Source organism: Silene latifolia, chromosome Y, assembly GCF_048544455.1.
Source record: "Silene latifolia isolate original U9 population chromosome Y, ASM4854445v1, whole genome shotgun sequence".
Lineage (NCBI taxonomy): Eukaryota > Viridiplantae > Streptophyta > Magnoliopsida > Caryophyllales > Caryophyllaceae > Silene > Silene latifolia.
Genome location: NC_133538.1, coordinates 392860655 through 392878542, shown reverse-complemented (window position 1 = coordinate 392878542; position 17888 = coordinate 392860655). Strand labels below are relative to the sequence as shown.

Below are 17888 nucleotides of genomic sequence, written 5' to 3'. Positions count from 1 at the left end.
TGTTGCTGAATTTCAGAAGTGAGGCCTACCTCATGCCCACTTTCTCATTATTCTTAAACCTGGCGACAAGCTAAAGAGTGCGGCTGAATACGATAAATTCGTATCAGCAGAAATAACTCCACATAGTGAAGCTTTGCTGCGAGCGTCTGTGCTCAAACACATGATGCACGACCCTTGCGGTATTCTTAACAAAAAGTGTGCATAACCACATACATACACTGGGACGGTACAAGTAGGAATACCCAAAGTCTTAGAGTTGTGACCACAAACAATGAATCGGGTTACCTCATGTATAGACAACGAGACACTGGCGAAACTGCAGTGATACGTAAGAACAAGCTGAATAACATGTGGGTGATACCGTACAACCGGTACTTGATGACTCTCTTTGATTGCCACTTAAACGTAGAGATTTGCTCCTCTATGCATGCTGTGAAATATCTGTATAAGTATATTTACAAAAGACACGACTAAATTTCGTTCACTGTGGTGGACGGTCAAAAGTAAGGGCACTCGATGAAATCCAATCAGGGCGGTGGGTCCCTCCATGTGAAGCAGCCTGGCGAATTTTTGGGTTTAATTTGTTTGAAATGCAGCCTCCGGTTATGCCACTGCAGGTGCACATGCCCAACATGCAAACACTTCATTTAAGACCAACTGACAACTTGGCGGAGGTTATTAATAATGAGAAAAGAAGCCGAACACCACTGTCTGAGTTCTTCAGGGTAAGCACAAGCAAAGATTACCCTAAACTTCTGTATGGGGAATTTACAGAACACTTCCGTTGGGATACAAGTTTGAAAACGTGGATTAAAAGGAAGAAAAAATTGTTCATCATCGGTAGACTTGTGGCCCCGACAGAGGGCGAACGATATTTTCTCAGGCTATTACTGCTTCACATTTGCGGTCCTACGTCTTTTAAGCAATTGAAAATGGTCGATGGATATGAATGTGTAACGTTTCAAGAGGCAGCGCTACGACACCGGTTGCATGAACATGACGACGCTGCAGAACTATGTATGGCGGAAGCTTGTGAAGTTCAGACGCCGGTTTCTCAACCTTACTTATTTTTGCACAACCAAAAGACCCATCGTTGTCGTGTTCTACGTATTATGAGTCATTGTCAGATGATTATCGGCACAAATATCCAAACCAACCGGTCAAAGTACAAAAGCTTACGGCACGGTCAGTTGAACAGTATTTTGAAGCCATGGGCAAGACTCTCAAACACTTTGGTCTTGACCATTTGGACACCTGCAATGACAACGAGTTACGGCGCACCAGGGACATTACTGAGGCGCTGGACGCACCAATCCCAGTTAAATGACAGATGTACAGAACTATGCTCAATACCGCTCAGCAAAAAGCGTTTGACCAGATAATGGAGTGTGTGCGTGAAGGCAAAGATGGAGCATTTTTCATGAACGGGTCGGGTGGTACGGGCAAGATACTTCTGTATAACGCTTTATACGCTAAGGTGCGGCTAATGGGGGAAGTTGTATTGCTAATAGCCTCATCTGGTATTGCTGCATCTAATATACCATCTGGGCGTACAACCCACTCAAGATTCAAAATACCTTTAGATTCCGATGTTTCATTGTGTTGTGATGTCCCAAATTAAAGCAGCCTTGCAGCATTGATACGGGCGTGTAGGCTAATAATATGGGATGAGGCCTCTATGGCCATAAGGCAAAATATTGAAACTCTCAACCTACTGTTACGGGACCTTTATGATCCTAACCTTCTTTTCGGTGGTAAAATTGTTGTGTTTGGAGGTGATTTCCGCCAGACCCTTCCAGTAGTTCCTGGGAAGTCGCAGATTGAGATAGTTGAGTCTAGCTTGGTTAGCTCTGCTCTATGGCCCAAACTCATCTCATTAAGTTTGGTCTAACTGAGAACTTACGGGCTCGTACTGATCCGGAATATGCAGAGTTTTTGTTGGCCCTGGGAAACGGATGTTTGCAGTCCCAGGAATTTGAATATATATTGTTACCCTCTGGTAATTTTCGAAAGCCAGAGGATGTGAGCCCAAACCCAATTACTGATTTGACATCAGTAGCATTCCCGGAGTTGGATTTGGAATCGTTCGATTCAGATATATTCACAACAAGGGCAATAATAACGCCTTTAAATGAAGTTGTTGATGCTATTAACGATGCACTGATTGACAAGTTTCCAGGTCGCCCGATTAGCTATAAGAGCTATGATGCAATGTTAGACGACAATTGTAACATATATCCTTCAGAATTCATTAACAAGCTTAATCTAGGTGGTATGAGCCCTCATGATCTCATTCTCAAAGAAAGCTGTCTAGTAATTTTGCTACGTAATCTACAACCATCCTTTGGATTGTGCAATGGTACTCGTCTTATATGTAAAAGATTTTATCCAAATTCAGTCGAGTGTGTTATTACAACTGAACATCCCAAAGAAGAGCATGTGTTCATTCCACGTATCAAGCTTCGTCCGGCTGCTTCAGCAAACTATCTATTTGAATTCCATAGGACACAATTCCCGTTAAAGTTGAGTTTTGCAATGACGATCAACAAATGTCATGGACAAACCTTAAGCCAGGTAGCTGTCTACCTTCCACGACCATGTTTTTCTCATGGCCAATTGTACGTGGGTCTTTCCCGCGATCGAAAGGCAAGCCAAGTCACCATAATAGCCAACCCGAGGCCTGGGGGCTTACCAAACACTTTTGTCAAAAACATCGTAGCTTATGATGCAATCCGGCTTGCCGGGATGATTTAGTTACTGCTGGAATAGAAGGTATGTACTGTGTGCGATCGATAACACCTATTAAAAAAGGAGGCACGCAAGTTAGAAATCACTTTTACATCGTTCTGGTTTAGGCTACTTCATACATGATTCTGCCATGTTGCAGGGTGTTTAAGGCGTCTACATGCTTACCTCAATTTCTTGCAAAAAGCTAAATGTAAAAAGCGGGGCTCCCTTGACTGCGCACAAATTGGAAGGCCGAATGGCGTGTCACAGGCATCGACTGATCTCTCTTGCGCCAGCCTACCAAACCGCTCAAGGCACTTTGAAACGCCAATTACTTTTAAAAATCGTTTGGGGGGTCGTTTTGTAGTGTGCAAATTTTGTGAAACCAGGCTACCTATAAATTAGCCTATATTAGTGGTATTACCTTTTTTTTTATGTAATTTGGTATTAAGTCAGTTTTTGAAGACTGGGAATGTGCATCCCTGCCCCTTGATTTCAAATCGCTTGCACCAAAGCAACAACTATTCTTGAGGCAGAGGGATTAACAAGTCATTTCGCCTACAAGTCCTACGTGTGCGAGATATTCTGCGCTTAGCATTACTTCTACACCAATTACGACCTCTTAAGGACATATTTAGAGAAGGACGTGGCACCTTTATGGTTCTCTTTTAAATCCTTGCGTTGTGAACACTTAGTCACTTACGCATAAGTTTGCATACATTCAGCTACAAGTGGACACATTATGTCCACTTTTAACTAAATTGCGCCATGGTAATTGATGTCCACCAAAAAAAATGGAAAAAGACAAAAAAACTGTTGGTCATTTACATGTCTAACGAAATTTCGGAATGATGCTGTTCTATTTTAACTATCTCGAGCACATAGGATTCTACTATTATAACCCCAAATATAGGGAAAAGGCAAGTTTGGTTTGCTAATAATATCCCCCTAAATCAATAGAAAAGTACTAAGGCAATCCCATAAATAAAATCAATAAAGTGGAAACTTATTTGCTACTACTCGTCAAATTACATAGTATGAAAAATATCTATAGACCATTCTCCAAGCTAAACCACTACCACCTTTGCATTTGTGCCACCTATACATAATATTTAGCTTACTCCACAACTAAGATGTAAGACCATCCCCAAGCAGTGGTTGCGCTAGTTAGGTCGCGATTCGATTTTATTCTTAATCCCACCTTATTAACCTTGAACATTTTCACCTCCCAAGCAGAAAGTCGCGACCTAGGTCATCTACCCAATCATTTTCCACCTTCCAACTCTTTTTGTTTTGTTTACGACCAATGATAATTTGACACCTATTGGGTCACCAATTGACCTAATAAGGTCAAGAGCAACCAAAGAGGTCACAAATTGACCTTATAAGGTCAAGAGCAACCAAAAGGTCACGCTAATCTCATGCTTAATTGTTGGTTAAGGCGACCCAACAAGATCGCGACCTCCCTCGTGACCTTGCTTGGGGATGGTCTAAGAGTTCGAGATTAGTGTTCGGCGGCCAACAACATAAGAGTCGCTTACATTACACAATTGTGTAACTATACCCTTCCTAAAAAATATACAGGTTAGTAATTTATATACAAATGTTTAATTTAAAGTTATTAAGGGGGTGTTTGGCCAAGCTTTGTAAGTGTTTTTCTAATTGTAAAAGTAGAAGCAGGGCCAAACACTATAATTTAGGGAGATAAAAAACTACTTTTGAAAAGTCAGAAGTTAATAAAAAGCTACTAGAAACAGAAGCACCAAATTGATGCTTCTGCTTCTACTTCTCCCAAAAACTCTTAGGATTATGGAAACTAAAAAAAAAAAACTAAAAAGCAGTAGTAGGCCAAACACATCAATTTGTTAAGAAACTACTTTTACAAAAGTTAGGCCAAACAGCCACAACTTTTTCAAAAAGTAGTTTATGAAAAAACTCATTCTACAAAGTAAAAGCTATTTTACATAAACTAGGCCAAACAGCACCTAAAACTCGAAAATTTTATATCCATCACAAAAAATTAAGGGTTATTTCATAACAATAATCCATCCTATTGGTGGTCTGCAATAATCACTCTATCCTATCAATTATCCTAATTAAATCCAACTTAAACACCATACCTTCTAATAACAAACTAACTGATATTTTTTGAAGTTTCTGTTGGAATATTTGATAGTTTTTGGCCAACCTAGCTGGTATTTGTGAAGTTTATGTGTAATCTTTTCAAGTGATGAATCAAGAACTTGGTTATTTGATACACATGAACATCACAAAATATCAGCTGGTTCGTTATTAGAAGGTATGGTGTTTAAGTTGGATTTAATTGGAATTATTGATAGGATGAAGTAATTATTGCAGACCACCAATAGGATGGATTATTGTTATAAGATAACCCAAAAATTAATAACTTGTTGTATTCTTATTACTTAGGTTATGTTGAATTTGGCTATATTTGGCAATTAGTGTTCCACAATTTGTGCACAGTTTACAAATTTTATTGATGTCCTAACTGGTATATACACATTTATGCATATGTTTTTTATATTCATGCTTTGTTATGGTCTGGGATCTTTATAAAACGCATTGTTATTAGCCTTGGTTGCTACTGTTCCGGGTGTAATTTCGGAGCAGGATTTGTGACCACGTGAGCTTGATGAATGACGTCTTTTTGCTTGTCTCTTCCTTTCGGTCTCTCCTGTAAAGATGAACAAACTGAGGGCTCGGCTTGGTACCGAGCGTACTCACTCCGACGCTCAAGTCAGTAAACTTAAAGAGATTAAGTTGTGTGTTAACTTGGCAAAGTATATTGTAGATAGATAAGGAAGTTTATACCAGATTTTCGGTTAGCCTTTTGGGATCCTTTTCTCAATGAGAGAAGTGGAGTATTTATAGACTTTCACCTTTTGTCACGTAGTGGCCAAGTGGCTAGCAGGTGGAAAGACTGTTCTACCCTCGGCCAAGGGACCCATGGAAGGCCGGCTGGCCTGGTTGACTCCATGCCGAGGGGACTGGATGTGAGTACGCGGATATGCCTCTCGGACGGCTAGTTGCCGAGACCGAGACCCAGTGACAGCCGACGAGGCTATGTCGGTTAGGCTGTCTAATACGTTGACTTGCTGTCTTTTGGCTTTGACCTTGCTCAATATGTTGACTCGGTCAGCGGGTGCAGAATATGCCCCATCAATTTGCCCCCAGCGTAGTCTATGCCGTGGTATGGACCTTCGATGAGTGTTGAGCGTATTCTGTGCATGTTGAACTTCTTCCTCGGCTTCTTCTTCCTAGGCTTGGTTCTGTTCAGGCCGTACCATATCCCCCCACCACATGGTTGTGTAATGGACATCCAATGTGGAAAAGAAAAATGGCGCTGACCGAGACCAAGGTTGAGAGTGCCGTGTGCTTTTGATTGTCCTCGGCCGGTGCTGCCAAGCTTGGTTGATCAGCTGGCCGGTGGCAAGTAGATACCAAGGAGCGTGTCGAAGAAGATTGGTAACTGTATGTCGATTGACATTCCGTGGCTGCATGCCTGACACGTGGCTTGGCATTGATTGGTGGACGTTTCATGGGCTTTGCTCTGATTGGTCCGCTTCATAGGCTTTGCTCTATAAATAGAGCACTTATCCCCTCATTTTGGCCATCAAACTTCATTTTCTCAAAAAATTTCCTCTCTCTTAGCTTTTTCGAAGAAATTTCTCTCTAGTCTTCAAAGCGTTACTCGGCGTAACACTTTCTTCCAGGGTAAACAAACAAATTTTTCTCAACTTTTTACTTGTTTAAATAATTGTTGTCACCATGTCTTCTGTTGATGCTCAACCCAGTACCTCTGCGCCGGGGGGCGAACCGTCGCGTCCTGATGAACAGGAGCCACTGGTTGTCACCCCGATAGGGTTTGGAGGTCCCAAGTCGCCTTCTCCTGAAATTGAGGAGAAATTTTTGGAGGGTTTCGATGACGATGATGATGAAGAGACCCAATCCGACTCAGAGAGGCCGCGAGAGAGGCCGCGTTATTCGTGGCATGGCGATGCCTGCTCGATCAATCCTGATCGTGTTTGGACGAATAAGTTCGCTAGTTGTTCCGGTCCTGATCTTTTTGAAGACCATTACTCCTTCGGCAGGGGGTATAGAATTGTTGTCCCTGAGGGTGATCGGGCAGTCTGTTGCCCTCCCGAAGGTTGTATCGGCGTGTACATCAGACATCTGGAGTATGGGCTCCGATTTCCTCTTAATGAACACGTCGCCGCCATAATCAAAGCTATGAATGTCGCTGTGGCACAACTGCATCCGTTGGCTATTAGGACTATTATTGGCTTTGTATGGTTATATCTTTTTAAAGGGGAGGCCCCAACGGTGAACCTCTTCCGCCGGCTTCACCATCTTCGGCAGACTACCCTAGGCGGCTCGGGGTGGTACAGCGTACAGACTGAGTCGGGTTACGTCACTGTTTCCAAGCTGACATCTTGCAAGGACTGGAAGGGGCGGTGGGTATATGTTGAGGTGCCGGAGGACTATCCACTGCCCCGGTCCTTCCAGAGCCACGTCAACTTGCGGTGTGAGAATCAGGGGGAGCATGATAGATATGTCTCCCGGAATAAGCTTAAGATGGACGCCAAGAAGGTCTATCTTAAGGAGGACGAAAAGCGGGCAATGAGGCTGTTTGAGGCTGAGAAGGATGGCACGCCGAAGGGATGGATGCCCCCGACGCAGATCGTTCTTCAGGACGAGCCGCTTTGCCACGTCGGCCTCATACCGGCCCTCGGCCAGGGTGAGTGGGGTCGGTATGAGGCCCACCTTTGCTTTTTATGCTTCCGTTTTTTAGCCTTGGTTTACTTCTTTTACTTAACTCTTGCTTTGCTTCTTGCAGATCGATTTGGCCGTGATCTCCCCGTCTCTATTCTAAAGAAGTTGGGACTTGACCAGGACGGGAGAGTTGCTGAGCTGCATCCTAAGGCCGCGCCACGTGATCGCAGACCGGCCCCGCACGAGCTTATAGAGCAAGCAATGAAGGCAATGGATGTGGCAGCGGCTCGAGCGGAGATCGGCGGTAACGTGCCGTGCCGGAGACCTAAAATAACGTCTACGGCGGCAACGGCGTCAACTCCAGCTCAATCTTCAATCCCCGTAGTCCAAAAGGAGCAGGTGGTCGTCGATGTTGAAGAGGAGGTCACCGTTGTGGAGGGTCCTCCTCCTTCAAATAAGAGGAAGGAAAAGACGCCCGTCTTCGCTCGTTACCGAGGCGAGGGGAAAGAGAAGGGGTCGCCGGCCCTCGCCCAAGAAGGCTAGGACCGATGACGGATCTAACCCATGGCTCGGATTTAGCGGGTTCCCTAGGCGTCCCCGATGACGGGCTTTACGATATGTCGATGAATGTTGACATGGATGCTTTGTCTGGATTTTTTGTAGATCAGCCGCCGCCAGCTGTCGTTCTCACTGAACGGCAATTGGAGAAGCAGCCTGTGCAGACGGGCGATAGAAATGTCACCGTCGACTCCTCATCCCAGAAGGTTTCCCCCGCTCAGCTTACGGCGGAAGGCATAAGGTTGTCTAAGAGGCTGGTGAAGTGGGTGAACTAGCGGCGCTCATATTATGGAGCAAGAAAAGGTTATGGCTCGAGCTGCCCCTGCGCTTGAACGGCTTAGGCTCGAGCTTGCCACTGCTAAGAAGGAGGCCGAGAGATCGAAGGAGGACTTCCAGGCCGCCATGAAGGATTTCCTCGCTGAGCGAAAGCTTAGGGAGGACGCTGAGAAGGCGGTCCTAGCCGAGAGAGCCAAGGTTGAGGCTGCGGAGGCTGACGCTGCTAAGTTGCGGGAGGAGAAAGACAAATTTGAGGGCGGCTATAAGGTCGTGGTTGAGCAGAAGGAGAGATGGAAGACTCTGCATTCGGCTGAGGCGAAGGAGCACAAGAACACCAAGGCTATCCTTGCCCAGAGGGAGAAGGACATTGAGACGCTGAAAACCGTCATCATCCCTGACATGTGTGCCCAGTACCGGGACCAAGCTGAAGATGCTACCAGGGATGCAATTAAAGAGCTCGTTCCTGAAGGCTCCTTTCCGTGGCAAGAGTTTGACCGGCTCCTGGATGAGAAGGCCGCTACTGCGGAGGCCAAGGCCGCGGATGAGGCGAAGGCGGCGAAGGTCGCTCAGGAGGCTGCGGAGAAGGCGACCCGAGATGCTAAAGTGAAGGAGGCCAGAGAGGAGGCTGAGAGGGCAAAGGCAAGTGAAGCTGCCAAGCTTTCTTCTGGGCCGCCCACCGTTGGTGATCTTTGCCTCTTGCTGCCGGTGGCGAGCAGAAAAAAGCATAGAGAGACGGGCGGTCGTCACCTGATTCACCCGGCCCTTCGGATAGTTTCAGCTGTTCGGGGGCCAACTATTGAGCCTTTCCTCCCTGCCATCCTTTTGGCGCTTCAAATCTTTATGTCTGTAATATTTTGTTGTTCTTCTTTTTTTTTTGTTAAACTTTGGTAGGTTGTGTTTAGGCTATTCCTATGGGGACGGCCGTCGACTTTGTTTTGCCCCACCTGTAAACATTTTTAATAAAGTTTGTCTATTTGCCTTCGGCTTGGCCGAGGCTTTTGATCTCATCCTCCATTAAATTGTCTTCTTACGTTTTTAACATATTGAGCGCTTTTTCGTTTTTACCTTCGGCCTTGCCGAGGCAGTTAGATTGCGTATCTCAACTGTACTTAAACGTTTTTAAACATGTTGTGAACATGTTAGCGTATCGGTCGTTGTTCCCTGTCACTCCCGGCTTTGGCCGAGGCAATCGAGGTTACGGCTCGACAGCGTTCGTATCTATAGACATATTGATCGCTTCCTCTGCCACTCCCGGATTGGCGGCGTAATGATCGATTTGCGTTCTCAACTGTACTTATACGTTCTTAAGCATGTTGGTCGCTTTCGCGAGTATCAACTGCATTGTTAGTGACTGCCCGGTTGGCGTCTACTAAGCATGTTGGTCGCTTTCGCGAGTATCAATTGCCATTGCGGTGACTGCCCGGCTTTGGCCGTAGCGTCTACCTCGGTACGACTACGGAGGGGACTCTTCATTTTGATGGAAAACGTGGATCACTCTTCATTAGATATAATCACGCTTTGGGGTGCCCACAACGGTCTCAGACACCTCCGCCGCTATATGAAGTATTTTCTAAGGTCATGTCGTGTTCCAAAGTGGCTCATTAGAGGCACTCCCTCCATGTCTGTCGGCCCGGTACGTCCCGGCCTCATTTCTTCAACCACTTTGTAGGGTCCTTCCCAGTTGGCCGTCATTTTACCATGGATGTTTCCTTTGTTTGTTGCGGCCGACTTTCTTAGGACTAGATCTCCTACTCTTAAGTCCCTTTTGTGGACCCTACGGTTGTATGGTCTTCTCATTCGGTTTTGATATACTGCCAAGTTGAGCCGTGCCGTATCTCGACTTTCTTCGACCAGGTCTAGGGAGGCTCTTAGGCCTTCCTCATTTTCGACTGGGTCAAAGGTTTGCGTTCTGAATGTCGGCACCGCTGCTTCAATTGGTAGGACGGCCTCAGACCCATAGACTAGGTGGAATGGACTGTACCCTGTTGCTTCTTTTTCCGTGGTTCGAAGTGACCATAGGACGCCGGGTAGTTCATCAACCCATCTTCCCTTTAGATCTTCAACCTTCTTTTTCAACCCGTTCAATATTGTTTTATTAGCTGCCTCCGCCTGCCCGTTGCTCTGAGGGTGGCAGACGGAGGAGTATGCGAATTTGATACCGAGCTCTTCCAGCCAGTTCATCACCATGTCACTCCAAAACTCTCGGCCGTGGTCAAATACCATGACTTGGGGTAACCCAAAACGTGTTATGATGTTCTCCCAAATCACCTTTCTTACGGCCGCCGTGGTCTTGGCGGGTACCGCGACAGCCTCGACCCATTTGGTGAAGTATTCAACGGCGACGATCAGGTACTTCCTTCCTCCGTAGGCCGTCGGAAATGGTCCTAGAAAATCCATCCCCCATTGTGCAAATGGTAGGGGACTAAGTACCGGTTGCAGGTCTCGGGAAGGTGCATGTATTACCGGAGCATGCATCTGACAATTCTTGCATTTCTTGGTCTTTGTTCTGGAATCTTTCAGCATGGTCGGCCAGAAGTAGCCGGCTCGGAGAGCTTTGTGAGCTAATGTTCTCGCCCCCATGTGGTGTTCGCAGATGCCTTCGTGAATCTCTGTCAGTATAAGCTCCGCGTCGGCTGGGCCGACACATTTCAAAAGTGGTCTTATTACGGACCTTCTGTATAACTCTCCTTCGAACACCAAGTACCTTGCGGCGATCCTTCTTATTATCTTCGAGAGAGACTGCGGTCCTCCGGTAACTCTTTTGCTGTCGTTTGTATTTCATTATCGGAGTCATCCACGTCGTCTCGGCTTCGATGTCGCCCACCATGCCGACGGTCTCGGTGATGCTTTTAGCATTTTCGATATCCACCAAAGCACGGTTCGACCGACATTCTTGATGCTTGAACGGCAAGTTTTGAGAGAGCGTCGGCTCGGTTGTTCTCAGACCTGGGGATGCACTGTATTTGGAAAGATTTCAATTTTGCGGTGTCAGCTTTTACTCTTTCCAGGTACCTCACCATCCCGTCGTCTCGAGCCTCATACTCTCCTCTGATTTGATTAGTTACTAAGAGTGAATCTGTCTTTAACACAATATGCTCCGCCCCGGCAGCTCTAGCTAACTCGACTCCAGTTATCACCGCCTCATATTCGGATTCGTTGTTTGAGGCCGAGAAGGTAAACTTCAAGGCGTACTCAAACTCATCCCCGTTAGGGCTGGTGATAAGAATGCCGGCTCCTGAGTTGTTCGCCGTAGAGGACCCATCGGTATACACTTCCCATACGCCGGGATGTGATTCTTCTTGATATGTGCACTCAGCCAGGAAGTCCGCAAGTGCTTGCCCCTTTATCGAAGGCCTCGGCTTGTATTGAATGCCAAAGCCGGAGAGCTCCACCGCCCATTTGATAAGTCTGCCGGATTTTTCGAATTTTTCCAACGCTTTCTCCAATGGCTGGTCGGTTAAGACCGTCACGGGATGTGCGTCGAAGTAGGGTTTTAACTTCCTTGCGGCAACGATGACGGCGAGGGCTGCTTTTTCGATAAGTGGATAATTTCTTTCGGCGGCCAGCAGTGTATGGCTGATAAAGTAGATTGGTGTTACTGCTTGTTTTCTTCCCTGACGATTACGGCACTGACCGTGGCCGAGGTAACTGCTAAGTATAGATATAGCTTCTCCCCCAGCGTCGGCCTGGACAGGGTCGAGAGAGTTAGAAGGTGTGCTTTCAGTTGTTTGAAAGCCGTGCTCTGTTCCTCCCCCCAGCTAAAGTCTTTATTCCCTTTCAGCACTTTAAAGAAAGGAGTACTCTTGTCGGCCGACCGAGAGATGAAGCGGGCGAGGGCCGCCATCCTTCCGGTCAGCATCATAACCTCTTTTCGATTCCTCGGCTCCGGCAGGTCTAGTATTGCTTGGACTTTCTCTGGATTGGCATCAATTCGCCTGGCGCTGACAAGCACGCCGAGGAACTTGCCAGCCCGGACACCGAAGTTGCATTTCATTGGGTTAAGCTTCATCTTATACTTCCTTAGTGAACAAAATGTTTCGCTCAAATCGGCCAAGTGCTCGCTGTCAGACTTGCTTTTTACAATAGCATCGTCGACGTAAGCCTCGATGTTTCGCCCTTTTTTATCTTGAAACACTTTGTCCACCAGCCTAGTGTAAGTTGCGCCAGCGTTTTTCAAACCGAACGACATCATTTTATACATGTATGTGCCGTTTCTGGTGATGAATGCGCATTTAGGCATGTCTTCTTCGGCCATAAACACCTGATGATACCCTGAGAAGGCGTCTAGCAGGCTTAGCTGGTGTAGCCTGCCGTTGCGTCAATTAAACTATCTATTCGAGGCAAGGGATAAAAATCTTTAGGGCACGCTTTGTTAAGATTGGTAAAATCAACACACATCCTCCACGCCCCTGATGACTTCCTCACCATTACAACATTTGCTAGCCACTCAGGGTAAGTACAAGGCATGATAAAGCCTGCCTCTAATAGTTTGTCTACTTCAGCTTTGATGGCCTCATCTTTCTCGGCCGAGGAGTTCCTCATCTTCTGCTTGACAGGGCGAGCGGTGGAGAGTACGTTCAGCTTGTGAACGATCACCTCCCGGCTCACGCCTGGCATCTCGGCGGCTGAGTATGCGAAGACATCTTTGTTCTTCCTCAGCAGGTCTAGGAGATCGGCTGTGAATTTTGGCTCCAGGCCGACACCGACAGTTACGGTGCGCCCTGGGTCAATTTCCACTTCCTCGGTCTCGGCTCCTTCGACCATGTCGACGTTGGTGTGCATCGGATCACCCTCCTGCTGTAAGGATGGGTTCTTCCCTTTTTCTCGATTTTTCGCCACTTTGAGGGATTGCATGTTGCACCCCGGGCAGATACTTGGACATTGACTATTTCGTCTCTTTCGTCCTTCGAGACGAGCTTTTGCGCTTCCCCCCGGTCCGAGACATACATCGTGTCGGGGCCGGATGGACATCATCGCATCGGCCTCGCTCAAAGTGACTCGGCCTATGAGAACATTGTAGGCGGACGAACCATCAATGACCACGAACTCGGATAAAACATTCTTGGCCGCATCGGCTTGGCCAAACATCACCTAGATCTCATTGACCCTGGGGTACCAGGCCGGCCCCGGAGAAGTCAGATAGCGGGTTGGTGCAGGGCTCGGTCTTCAATCTTGACCGAGATTGAGAAAGCACTCCCGAACATGATGTTTGTGTAGGCGCCGTGTCAATCGGGCACCATTTGACCAAGTGGTTGGCTATGTCTAGGTGGACTATAAGCGGGTCGCTGTGCGGAGCGACGACTCCCTCGTAGTCCTTCTTCCCAATGGTTATATCGGGGATTGTGAAAGCGGGGATCGCTGTTTTGGGCACAAAGTTGATGGCTTGGTATAGCTCATTCAGGTGCCGTTTGTGCCCATTAGCTGACCCACCGTTCTCGTTTCCTCCGATGACAACCTGGATCACTCCCATTCGCCGGAATATCGATTTTCTATTCGCCCCGTCGGAGCTTGTTTCTGGGCCTCCAGCTACATACTTGCTGAGGGCCCCCTTTCGGATTAGCTCCTCGATGGCGTTCCTCAGATGCCGACAGTTGTCGGTCTTATGACCGGCTTGGCCGAGGTAATCGCAAAACTGGTTAAGGTCGCCGTCCCCCCTCGCCTTGGGGGGCCTTGCCCATTTCTGCCCTTCATTCTTGTTTAGGGCAAAGACCTCGGCCGGTGATTTGACCAGGGGGTGAGACTGATGTACCGCTTCTGGGTGTATGGTCCCGAACTCCCCCCGGCGCCCGCCGAGTTCTGTTTCCTATTAAATCTCTCAGGCTGTGACCGATTCATGTCACGGCGACCTTCATCAACGTTCTCCCGGCGGCTCTTCCTCTCTGGGTGCCCAGATTCGCTGTGGCCTACCCAGGTCTTGTGATAGTCCTCCACCTTTACGGCTCGGTCGGCCATTTTTCTGGCGGTCTCTAGGTTGAGGTCCTTGCATTTGATCAGCTCGTTTTTGAACTCGCCTTTTGGGAGGCCTTTCATCAGTGCGAAGGCCGCCAGTTCGGTGTTCAGCTCACAGATCTGCTGAACTTTTACGTCGAACCTCTTCACGTAGCTCCGGAGGGACTCGTCCTCCCCCTGTCGGATAGTGAGGAGATCTGATGTCTCCACTGCCCTTCTCTTTTTGCAAGCATACTGGGCTATGAAGTTGTCTCTCGTGTCGGCATAGCGAAGATACCGAGCCATTAGGTAGCCCCTTGTACCAACTCTGGGCCATCCCATGAAGGGTTGTTGGGAAGACTCGGCACCATACCTCATCAGGCTGCTCCTATACCGACATGTACGACTCGAAAGCCTCGGCATGGGCGGTTGGGTCGCTATCCCCTTTGTATGATAGGGGCGGCAGCTTTAGTTTAGTCGGCACAGAGACTTCGAGGACATAGGCACTGAGGGGCTGTCTGACCACGTGTCGAATGACACGCGGCGATCGGCTCCTCGCAACCTTAGTCCGGCTTCTCTCCGTCTGGCGGGAAGGGCTCCTTGTTGTCCGACTTTGGAGAGTCAGACTTCTTTCGTTTCTTCGGGGCGGGCCTCGTTGTTGCCGCGGCGACGCTGTCCTCCCGCGAGTGGGGGAAGGACTTTGGTCTGCCACTGGCACCATGGGCTCCGCCGGCGTCCTAGCATGCCCAGCTCCTTGTAATACTCCGGTCAAGTTGTTCGGAGTCACTTTATGGGCCCTAGTCACCTGTGGAGGTGCTGCCGCCCCTGTCGTCGTGACAGGGGTAACCGGCGTACCACCCATCAGGTCCAGGAATAGCTTCAATTTGGCCGCATCGACCACATGTCCCATGACAGTGACTTGGCCGGTCGGCAGCGGTGTTTCTGGCTCTGTTGGCATCCCGTACTTCACCGGCTCAATGACTCGGCCGGTGGGGGACTGCCCGATCTCAGAATTAGGGAACGCGTCATCCTGGTAGAATGCAGTTTCGTCACTCACAATTATTTCTTGTTGTTTTGACATCTTCTTAGCTCTTTGAATGGTTTTGTTTTTTTTTTTGTAAGGGAGGTGACTAGCTTTTAGTATCTATTCCCACAGATGGCGCCAATTGTTCCGGGTGTAATTCCGGAGCAGGATTTGTGACCACGTGAGCTTGATGAATGACGTCTTTTTACTTGTCTCTTCCTTTCGGTCTCTCCTGTAAAGATGAACAAACTGAGGGCTCGGCTTGGTACCGAGCGTACTCACTCCGACGCTCAAGTCAGTAAACTTAAAGAGATTAAGTTATGTATTAACTTGGCAAAGTATATTGTAGAGAGATAAGGGAGTTTATACCAGATTTTCGGTTAGCTTTTTGGGATCCTTTTCTCAATGAGAGAAGTGGAGTATTTATAGACTTTCACCTTTTGTCACGTAGTGGCCAAGTGGCTAGCAGGTGGAAAGACTGTTCTACCCTCGGCCGAGGGACCCATGGCAGGCCGGCTGGCCTGGTTGACTCCATGCCGAGGGGACTGGATGTGAGTACGCGGATATGCCTCTCGGCCGGCTAGTTGCCGAGACCGAGACCCAAGTGACAGGCCGACAGGCTATGTCGGTTAGGCTGTCTAATACGTTGACTTGCTGTATTTTGGCTTTGACCTTGCTCAATATGTTGACTCGGTCAGCGGGTGTAGAATATGCCCCATCAGCTACGATGCTGATATGTAATCTGTAGGTTATTTAAGTTAGAATATAATCGTGTTAACCTACCCTTACTTGTCTAATATTCTTTTAATAGAAATCGATAACTCATAGTTCGTCAACTTTGTATTTAAAAATGTTTTGATCATGCGCATTTTTTGTTACTCATTTTATATAAGTGGCGAACTTGTTTCGGTATTCGGTTTGCTATATAAAGTGGAAGGGGACAAGGACACAATGAATAATAATTGGCGTATTGTGATTATTTCTGATAAAATGTAGAGTATATATGAATGTAAGGCTATTGAGCCGTGTCTTTCATTCATCATTAGCAGGGTACAAACTATGCTATATATAACTAATTACATAGGTAACAAACCCTAGTCAAACTACCTTAACATAAGCCTACAAATAAGATAGTCAAAGATACATCTAACCACCTAAATATTTACCCAATATATGAATATAGGAAAAGTAGGAAATATATTATGGGATATATATTTCCATACTCCCCCTTAAGTTGGAGCAGTCGAAACTCGAATGCTCAACTTACGTTGAAGATAATTGAAGGCCTCATTACCAAGGGCTTTAGTAAAGAGGTCCGCAATTTGTTCCTTACTTCGAACATGACTGGTTGCAATGTTGTTGGTGACTAAATGTTGTCGCACAAAATGGCAATCTATCTCAATATGTTTTGTGCGATCATGGAAGACCGGATTCTTTGCAATATGTAAAGCCGCTTGATTATCGCATAGAACTCGCATAGGTTGATCATGATTAATGCCGAGTGAATTGAGTAAGGACTTAAGCCAAAGCAGCTCCCGTGTCACAGCTGCGAGTGCCCTATACTCCGCTTCTGCAGACGATAATGCGACTGTATGTTGCTTCTTAACTTTCCACGAGATGGGAGTTGGACCCAAGGAAACGAAGTACCCAGTTAGAGATCTCCTTGTCAGCGGGCACCGAGCATGATCGGAATCGGAATAACCATACAACTGATGTGGCGCATTTCGACTCATTACTATGCCTTTCCCGGGACTCCCTTTTAGGTAGCGAATGACTCGAAGGGCCGCGTCCCAATGCTCCTTGCGGGGTTCATGAACAAATTGTGACAACGTGTGAACAACGTATGTCAAGTCTGGACGGGTTATAGTTAACTACACCAATCGTCCGACAAGTCGTCGATAGGTCATCGGATCTCGCAAGACATACCCACTGGCAAGAGCTAATTGGTGATTTTGCACAATAGGAGTGCCAATTGGCTTGGCCCCTTCCATTTTCGCTTCTTTGATTATTTCCATGGCATACTTTCGTTGGCTTAAAAACAATCCCGGTGTTCCGTGAGCAACCTCGATTCCCAAGAAATACTTGAGTTTCCCGAGGTCTTTGATTCCAAACTTCTTATGAAGAAAACATTTCAATTTGTCACAAGCTGCTTGGTTATCACTTACAACAATTATGTCGTCGACGTAAACTAAAACGCCAAGAAACACGCCATTGGAGTACATGGTAAACAAAGAGTAATCAGCCATGGATTGAACAAAACCATATCCTTTCAATGCCTCCGTCAATTTTGCAAACCATTGCCTCGATGCTTGTTTTAAACCGTACAAGGATTTTAAAAGGCGACATACCTTATTGGATCCGCTTGCTTCGAAACCTTACTCGGTTGGGTTTATGGCTGCTGGTTCAGGTAAGGTCGAAACAGGGGAAAGAAAAGCTGCGGGGTCATGTTCGAAAATGGGAATTTGTTCATCGTTCTCGCTATACTCTTGACCATCGATTTGTTTCACAATTCGGTTTGTGTCATCATACGGAAAAATATGTTCATAGAAAACAACATCTCGCGAGACAATGATTTTTCGTGTTTTTAAGTCGAACAACCTCCATCCCTTTTGGCTCTTTGGATAACCCACGAATATGCACC

General features: G+C 46.9%; 1 protein-coding gene across 1 annotated transcript; it reads left to right on the top strand.

Annotated features, from left to right (window-relative positions):
• The first annotated feature begins 1678 nt into the window (after positions 1-1678).
• On the top strand, positions 1679-2896 carry LOC141632089 (uncharacterized). Its single transcript, XM_074444669.1, has 3 exons — positions 1679-1843; positions 1966-2574; positions 2888-2896. The coding sequence occupies exons 1-3, from the start codon at positions 1679-1681 to the stop codon at positions 2894-2896; spliced, it is 783 nt and encodes a 260-aa protein (XP_074300770.1).
• The last annotated feature ends 14992 nt before the right edge of the window (positions 2897-17888 follow it).

Coding starts and splice junctions, on each gene's coding strand:
- LOC141632089 (XM_074444669.1), top strand. CDS start 1,679: ATGGCCATAAGGCAAAATATTGAAACTCTCAACCTACTGTTACGGGAC. Junction 1,844..1,965: donor AGATAGTTGAGTCTAGCTTG/GTTAGCTCTGCT, acceptor GGATGTTTGCAG/TCCCAGGAATTTGAATATAT.